The sequence below is a fragment of the Neltuma alba genome, unplaced genomic scaffold (assembly GCF_004799145.2).
Source record: "Neltuma alba isolate B1F8T4 unplaced genomic scaffold, ASM479914v2 tig00002726_pilon, whole genome shotgun sequence".
NCBI classification, from domain to species: Eukaryota; Viridiplantae; Streptophyta; class Magnoliopsida; order Fabales; family Fabaceae; genus Neltuma; species Neltuma alba.
Genome location: NW_021632989.1, coordinates 5,747 through 15,224, shown reverse-complemented (window position 1 = coordinate 15,224; position 9,478 = coordinate 5,747). Strand labels below are relative to the sequence as shown.

The window sequence follows — 9,478 nt, the reverse complement described above, 5'->3', positions numbered from 1 at the left end:
ACTTTAATGGTGTTTATACGGGCTAACCTACGAGTTGCAAATTGATCCATGACAGATTAAACCTATATGGGTTGGGTTTAAAAAGCTTGTCTAAAGGAGGATTAGCTTCAAGATAGATTGGTGAGTTGGCCGGACAACCCGTTAACAATTATTTTTTCTAAAATTTTTCTATTTTTAATTATATTTTTCTTATATAATATCCAAAAAATATAATAATTTTTATTTTTTCTTAAAGCAGTTGATTGAAGACATCAAATAAATTATATAGATGTTTTTTTTTAATTTTTTAGATGGAATATAATATATAATAATATAATTATAATTATTTTGAAAATTTTAAAAATAAAAAAATAAATGTGGGTTAGCAGGTTAATTGGTGGCGGGTTGCAAGCTTAGTGGTATGGGATAAAAAGACTCGTTTACTAATGGGTTGGCTTTTAATTAATCTTAACCTGTCATTTTTACAGATACTAACTCTAACAAACTTTGTTAATATTATAATGTATTATACATAGATAAGTTAATTCCTTTATTGTGGTTTCATTTCGTGACAACAATTGATTTGGGAATAATAAGTTTTGGTTGTGAAATGACAAGTTTGAAGTTGGGAATAATAATTTTTTTTTTATACATAACATGTGAATTAATTAAAAACGATAATAATTCATCTAAAAATAATAAGTCCTGATTGTACAATAATAAATCTCGAGTTGGGATTAACAATACATTGTTTCCTAATCGTAGTATTTAAATCAATTAAAAATAACAACACTCCATCTAAAAATAACAAGTTCTAATTGTAAAATCACAAGTTTGGATTTGGGACTAATAAGAAGTTTTTTTCCTGATATATAATATATGAATCAATTAAAAATAACAAGTTTTAATTATGAAATAACAAATTCCTAGTTGGAGGAATAGCACGTTTTTTCATTATAAAAATATATTATTTATAAAAATTTATAAAAATATTGCATGTCCAATGTTAAAAAATATATACAAATACTTTTTAATTATTATATTTTTTTGGTTAATTATATTTGGTTTATAATTTATAATTATAAATAATATAACTAGTATAACTAGAGAGAATTTTTATATTTTTATCAATTAGAGGTAAAATATTTTTTATAAATTATAAATAGTATAAATATTATAATTGAAAATTACTTTTATATTTTTTTATAAATTATAGTTAAAATGTTTTTATAAATTTTGTTAAATAATATTTTTTTATAATGAAAAAAAATGTTATAAATTTTTAATTGATTGACATGTTATGTATCAAGAAATTAAAAAACGTGTTATTAATTCCATCTTGAGACTTATGATTTCACAATAAGCACTTGTTATTCCTAGGTGAATTGTTATTTTTTTAAAATTGATTCACATGTTATTTTATATGTTAAATATAAGAAAAAAAACGTATTGTTAATCTCAACTCAAACCTTGTGATATTACAATCAAGACTTATTATTTATAAATGAATTGTTGTCTTTTTTAATTGATGCATTTTTTTTTTTACGTGTGAGGTATGAGGGAAAAAACATGTTTGTTGACCACAACTCCAAATCTATTATTTCATAATTAAAACTTGTTATTTTCAAATAAATTATTGTCACGAAGACAAGAATTTGGACACAACAATACGAAGGCAAGAATCTAGACAAAACCAGAGGGATTGCGAAGCGAAGAACACATGTGTGACAGCACATTGGATAGAGGTAGGTGGATGGGAAAAAGAAAAAGAACAATGCGAACTACAAAGAGTCTCTGTAGCTTGAAGCTTAGAGATGTGTGAGGCAAATGATGAATACAACTATCCATGGGTGATCACAAATGTGAACTAAGTTGTGATGACAGGACTACGGGTTCAATGATGCAAAAGCTTGTGATATAGGGTCAACACAAACAAAGTCGACACAAGGGGGCAAAGTTTAGTGAATAGCCTCTCCAGTAGGTGGATTTGATCAAGTAATCTTTCAATTGACTCTACCCTGGCAATAATAAGGTCAGTGAGTATATTTATAGCTTCTTCTCCCTTGACAACTTAAACCTCTTCTGCCACAACTTTCATTGAATGAAATAGTCCCCTCTTGATTTTGTATAGTGTCACCAAAATGTGGTAAAGGCAGTTGATGTGTTTAGGATCCATGGCAAAATTTTCAGAGAAAAGTTTGGGAGAGAAATGGAGGTTAGGATATTTGATAAATGGGTTTGGACTAGAATGATTTCACCCTTTGGCCTTTTTCTTCTTTGAAAAGCTTATCCTTGTCAGGCATATGTAGGATACTCTTGCTTCAATCCTTTTAAAAATTTTTCTATTAATATATTATATATTCAATATGAATAATTTTAAAAAATTATAAATTTAAATTGCAAATGAAGAGCCGCACTTGCGGACCAAAGACAATGAAGGAGGCAACCATGTCTAGAACAGACCCTCTCCCTTTGACATGGGGGGATCCTAGAAGGAAAAGAGTGAGCACGTTCCTTTTTTAAACAAGCATGTCCCTTGTTTTTTGTTTTGTCATGACTTGTGAAAGAACATGACTTGTTTTTAAAAATTATGATTTTGACTCTTATAATTGATTTTTGACCTGACTCTCATGATTGATTGATTTATTATGAAAAGTCCAACTTTTGTTGTTATGTTGGAAAATAATCAATGGAGTACGCTGAATCTGGCTTACCTTTTGTCGTGCACGTGGAGATGAGACGGCGGGAATAAAAGCTAAGAGTTAAAATGTAAATTTATTTTCAAAATTTTGATTCATGACTATCTAAAGATGTTTTCTGAGTACAAACTCATTTTAAAAGATTAAAAATATTAAAGGTAAATATTATTATTTTAATGGTTAATATTATTTTTTTAATGATAAGAGATAATATTACTATAATTTTAAATTTTCATATTAAATTTATACCAAAATTTTTTTTCAGGATAAATTTGTGTTGGCAGTATGAAGACTTGTTTGGATTGACTTATAGATAACTTTTTAAACGTGATTTACGAAATACAAATAAATATGTAAGAAGAGTTTTATCTTGATTTATGTGAATCTATTTAAAAGTTTATTTTGAACGGAGCTCCAAACAAACTCTGAGCTGTTAGATTAATTTCTGCTATTGGGATCCGGAGCCAAGGGAAGAGGACACAGAGAGTATCCTCTTCCAGTTTTAGGTTCGTTCAATTATTGCAAGGTCCCAATAAAAAAAAGGCTAGGTTTAATTATAGGCTACCTTCCCCCCCCTCCCTTGGTCCCCCCATCCACAATATCAACAACTTAACCCTGCTAATTCACTGGAGCCATGATAGTTCATTCATTAAATTTGTTTTCAATTAATTTTTTTAATTTTACTCGTATTAAATAAGGTCGTGGAAGAAGGATAAAAATACAAAAAATTACATTTAAGTTTAATTGTGTTAACAAAATTGATAAACAAACAATAATTACTCTCCCAGTAACTTGTATTTTGAACTAAACTATTTAAATCTCGTTCAGTGCTCATCACCATAATACAGTCTAGATCATCCAAAATATGATATAAATAGTTCGAGTTTAAGATTTCTAATATGCAATTTTTTCCATGATAAAGTGATAAACTTACTTTTTTAAAAAAAGTGGCAGTTGTAGATTCTCATTTCAAATTGTTTATCTATTAAAATAAAAATTAATTAAAATATTCAAAAAAAGTTTGCATTCAATACGGAGCATCCAACATCATTATTAATAGTTTAAATTAAGATGAGCACCCAATATCTATACAGCATGGAACCAGTATCTGTAAACAGGTAGAAGTAAGTATCAGGCCCGCTTCTTTTCTTTATAATTTATATCCATCCATTGATTCTTTCTCATCAAGATTCCACACTCATATATAAAAGGGGTGTATAGAGTTCACTTCTATAATCTGCATCTCCATTGTCTTATTCCTTTCTTTGACACAAAAAGCGATAAATTATCTAGGACAGAGAACTCTCACTCATATAAAGTAACAGGTAGTCTTCTATCACTTCATCCACTGAGGCTAACGCATTAAGGGGAGGCTCCATGAAGAAGAGGAAGGAGCTCAGAGCAATGACGAAGATGGTGAATACAAAAGCTGATCTGCAAGAATCACCGTACTGTCTCACAAGTTTGAGCCCTTCTTCTTGGCCACCTCTTCCTGAAGAAGATGATGCATCTTTCAACTCAAACCTTGGGCTTGTGAAAAACCCATAAGCCATTCCTGTTATAGCTGAGCCAAAGTGTGACCTATACAATGAATAAGGGTTATGGTTTTTCAGAGTGTGAGAATTTGAGGTTAGGTTTCTTCCATAACTGTTGACATTCATTTCTGTGAACAATGTTAGAGACATACCAGTCATCAATTGGACAAAAGTGGCTTAATATGAAACTAGCAGCTGTAAAAACTATTGCTTTCTGGAACATGGTTTCTGAAGTATCCTTATCATCAACATCCTTGTTCTGGATTTGATATGCGAGCCAAGCTCCAATTATGGCAAATACAGGTCCCTGCATTTATGTTCCAACCATAGAAGTGAAAAATAAATAAAGAGCAGACGGAATGATTTATAGGAGACTAGTTCAATCTCAGTTTAGTTGTAGAAGGAAAGGGGGGAAAAGATCCCAGAACTCATGAACACTAGAACCAAGCAAAGTGACAGCAGAAATCTACACTGATTTCTGACTTACTGTGATTTAAAAATTGAAGATGAAATTATTGAAGCATCATCAAGAAACAAAAGTATAGACGTCAAGAGCTTACTGTCCCACCAACAGTAGGATCTGGTGTATGCAGAAAACTAGTCAAGTTGCCAGAAACTCCTCCCAATATGTAAATCAAGAGAAAGGTGAATGAACCATAGCCTCTGCAGACATGAGGGCCAAATGATACAAGTGCCCAACAACTGAGAGCCATATGAAAAATGCCAGAGTGCTGCACACATCAAAGATTCAAATGAAAAATGCCAGAGTGCTGCACACATCAAAGATCCAAAAGTACCATATATTGAGAAGGTATCGTAATTTATAAATCCTGTTTCAATGAAATTGATCTAGAAATCAGTAAACATATCTCCTAAACTACTCTAAAATACAGTACTTCTCATTTTAGAATTACCATAAGGTTTGTTCATACAATAGACCATATCATCTTTTACTCTGTAATTTTTCATGAGTATTTAGTGATCACTTGATTCTTTTGATATATTAACTTAAGAAAGCTTGACAGTATATGTCATTAAGTTTATGAAGCTGTCTGTGGACAAGAAATTTGAAATGAAATCAATCACCAAAACCCAATGCGGTGTAGAATCAAAACAGATAAGGTACATCATAAAAATAAGAAAGCAGATCAATTAGTTGATTATATTATAGGAAAATTTGGTCCAAGCCTGTAAGACCTTTTTTGCCAACTCAAGTTGAGGTCTTACAAGCTTACGTTAACTTCATTGCTCATTAGGCGCCAATATTAGGTCTAACGTTAGGTTAATTGTATAGTTCTCGCAAATAATAGTGAGCTTCATATAAATAGTGCTCTATAACCATAGAATGGAAACACGAACCCAATTCTCAATCTTGTACCAGAAACATTGGCGTCACCAGCCTCCACCATTCTCCAACGACGATCAAATGATTTATTTTCGCACCGTATAGCAGTGGAATAGAAAACAGCTCCAAGTCAGAGTTCCTTATAGGACTTGCTATTTCAAAGAGGAATACAGCGATGTTTATTGAAGCCAATATGCCACTGCATCAATTATAACGCCACCAAATGAGAACCTATCTATGCAAAAACTAGTCTTTGAACAAGTGGGAACACCAATTAACACTAAAGACTTACATTAAGTAGAGATTGGAGGCTTCATCTTGCTGTATTGTATCTCTATATGACCTTCCATCACGTTCGCCTTTTGTTCTTCTTATATTCAAATAAGTCTTCTGTTTCCCAGCGTAGTATCTTTTAGTTTTTTTACTGATGTTTTCTTCCTTATGAAGTTCAATGTAAGTAGACGGAACAGAAGACTCTTGGCTTGCACCTGCTCATCAGATAAACAGAAACTGATAAGCACACAAAGGGAGATTTCTGTCCAAATCATCCTACTTGGATGATAAATTTCCAACCTGACATGTTGATTCAATATATACTAGCCCCGAATTGTAAAAAGTACTTAAACAACACAATATATACTTCTTGTGCAGGTATCTGTTTGATTCTTCAAATCCTTCTAAAGAAATTTTCTTGGAGCTGTATCACAGAATACCAGTGTTTGAAATTTACAACATAAAGGTAACAAATGAGCTTACTTTACCATTATTTAGTTTGCCAAGATAAGCATTGAGAGACTCCAGGCCATTTGTTGATATGGCTTGGCTCTTCTCGTTATTCTCCCGAATCACCTGATCAGATGAATCCGACGGAGATAACAGTGTTGGGTTATCTTGGAGTTTTCCAAAGTAAGAATCTAAAGATCTCAGTTGCTTTTCATTGCCGCCTGACTCTGCTGAACACCTAACCAAGGAAAACTTATTCCTCTTAGAATAACATCCATGAATGAGCTTTATATGGCTATGTGAACCACAAACTCTTTGCAGGCAAGTGACTTTTGTCTTCAAATTGTGCAGTGAACATCCTCCAGCTTGACCTAGACACCGAGGCGCAAACCCTTCTTGCAAGTTTGATTTGGGAAAGTGATCACTATCTGCATATGAAGGATGGGTTCTCTTGCAAATTTGACCAGAAGTTGAAGAGAAGGACCTTTGCATATTCATAGGGTCATATACGAGTCTCCTGTCATTCTTCCTTGAAATGCTTTGAATAGGTAGGTTTTGGTCGTTGTAGACTGCTTTGTAACCTAACAGAAACGCAGCCATATACCTGAGGGAAAACAAAAGGCAAAAGACCTTGAAACAGTTTACTCAAAGCAGTCATGTTTATCAAAAGCAAGAAAAGTTAGTGCTCTAAAGATCTTCATAGCATCAATAGAATGAACTTAGATTCACCATCTCAGACAATCTTTTCAGCTTAATTTCAGAGTCTGGATCTTAGGAACTAGACAGAAACAGAGTGAAATGAGGTATATGCATAAATAAAACAACTGAGTGTAAGTGACACGATAGAATATGATTGTGTATGGAACCCACGAATCATAATGACACTCATTCATTCTCTCTCTCCTCAAATGCTCCCTCTATGTTCACAAAACACTGTCTTTTATGATTTTCACTCTCATTCTGTTATTCTCTAACCCGATTATGAACTAGAAAATCTGTTCGCCCAGATAGATTTAGGTTGCGAAAAGAAACTGGATGAACTTGAAAAACAGTATAATTTGGGGGGGGGGAGAAAGGGTCTTTATGAAAAACTTGAATACAAAACGATATATTACATAGACTGAGGATTTTTCATTTTTTTCCCCCTTTTAGGAATCAAGAGAACAATCAACGCCTTAATAGACAGCTTACATAGTCATCCTAGAGGTTTTTTCTGAAGTTTGGTTCGAGTCCAGCCTCCACCTATTTGAATATATTTCTTATATTAGGATAACAATAAATTTTCTGTTCTTCAAGCAAAGATAATTGCTTTTTTTACTTCAACGTGGGTATGTCATGTTCATCACAGATTCCTCAATATCTAATTTTCTCAAGACCTTTTTTTCGTTGCCAGCAACAAGAGGAAAACACAACGCAAATTGAACCAAAAGCAATCATAACATATTCTACCCTGTTAAACAAACATTTTTCTGAGCCACCAAACAAGGAAAGGGTAATTCTGCAGGGACAAAATGCAGAACTTGAAGGAGGGAAACTAAAACTAGAAACTGTAGGCACTTACCTGACCGCGAAGTTCGGCAGGTTCTGGGAAGATGGAAGAAGTCGGTTTTGTGGAAGATAATTTCCGGAATCTTAAAGAAATTGTCGTAAGAAGAAAGATACTTGTTACACGTGTTGTCTCTTTTTTAGTACTTGCCTTAATGAGCTGTGGTGTTAATGGTGGAATTGGCAGAGCAGGAGGCGACAAGTCATGTCTTAGTCTCTGTAATTTGAACCTTATCTCAGTGGAACCACTCATGTTTTGCCACAGATGGTATGGGAAATCTAACCCTTTAAGCAGCCAATGAGTGTGCAGATTAGGATTCGGATTGGGCCCATTTCAATTGCTCAAAATGCCGCTCGGCCTAACGAATTATGTGGCCTAAAATATGCAGAGGGGGGATTCTAATTCTACTCTTATACACCACTCGTTTTAAAATACTCACTTGTTTTAAGATCCACTTAACTAATTTATAAAAAATTTTAAAAGAAGGGTAATTCAGTTATTCAGATAATTGGTTAAAAATCTCCATTAACAAATTAATTGAGAAATAAAACTTGTAATAAATATAAAGATGTGGGCCTTAAATTTCAACAAATACAATAGAAAAAATACCATATTGTCTTGACAAATCCTCATTTACATAAAACAGATCTTTATTTGTATGATAAGTAATTACTATAAAAATAAAGCTTTGGTCAACACACTAAAATAAATAAACCTCACATTTTATTTAACGCAAGGAATAAAACCTTGTATGATAATAAGGTCTTTTTCTTATTTTTATTTAAATATAAAAATATCTACAATTATTAACCTTGGGTAAATTAATATATAGATAATATTTATTTAATAAATTACTACATCAATTTTCCAACAACCTACTAAATAAATTAATAAATTGTAAATTTATAAATTATTTTAAATATTAATTTTTTAATTTCTGATTATTTTATTTAATTTTATTTTTTACATACTATACATTAATTTATATTTAAAATTTTAAAATAGTAGGAGAATCCCACAAAAAGAAGTTTGAAATTACTAAATCATAAATCAGCTTTCGTAACAATATTTTAATATGTTTTAACAGCATCAGACTTGCAAATAACAAATAAAATTTTTTTAGAAAAATTTTATTTAAAATTTTTTTAGAAAAATATATCCGAAAAAGAGATCCCAGTTAACTTTTAAAGTAGGAAAAATCACTAACAGGTCCCACAGAAGGCAATTTATTACTCTGAGGTCCCACGAAATGTCAAAATCACTTACAGGTCTCAAGGGACCTCAGAGTAATATTTTCGTTTTGTAAAATGACATTACTGCCCCTCATATTCCAGATTCACATTTGCTCTGTCATTACGATTTACAACCTCAGCAGCGACTATTAACAACTTAATGAGAGGGCGTTAACAACCCTAGCAGTATCCGTTAACAACTTACTTTATAGAATTATATAACCTCTACATAAGAGTAAATTATAACCAAATAATATAATACAACAACTTTAACACTAAAATGGGAAGCTTTTTGATATCATTAAGAATTTTAACTAGATCCAATAGGATTATAGTAATATTTTAATGCGAATATCCATTTACAATCTCAACAGCGATTATTAACAACTGAATGAGAGGGCATTAACAACCTAAGCAGT

The 9,478-nt window shown here is 31.9% G+C and overlaps 1 protein-coding gene across 2 annotated transcripts; it reads right to left on the bottom strand.

The window, feature by feature from the left end:
• Positions 1–3,725: 3,725 nt before the first annotated feature.
• LOC114736175 (RHOMBOID-like protein 9, chloroplastic) lies at positions 3,726–7,982 on the bottom strand. 2 transcript variants are annotated; one of them, XM_028923949.1, is made up of 8 exons: positions 7,843–7,982; positions 7,473–7,523; positions 6,320–6,885; positions 5,851–6,046; positions 5,592–5,757; positions 4,774–4,944; positions 4,366–4,520; positions 3,726–4,259 (listed from the first exon to the last, which is right to left on the bottom strand). In XM_028923949.1, exons 2-8 carry the CDS (start codon positions 7,478–7,480, stop codon positions 3,968–3,970), a joined length of 1,554 nt encoding a protein of 517 aa, XP_028779782.1. In that variant the 5' UTR covers positions 7,481–7,523; positions 7,843–7,982; the 3' UTR covers positions 3,726–3,967. The 2 variants fall into 2 exon arrangements, with proteins under 2 accessions (XP_028779782.1, XP_028779788.1); XM_028923955.1 differs by lacking the exon at positions 7,473–7,523 and having other exon boundaries at positions 7,843–7,980.
• Between the last annotated feature and the right edge of the window lie 1,496 nt (positions 7,983–9,478).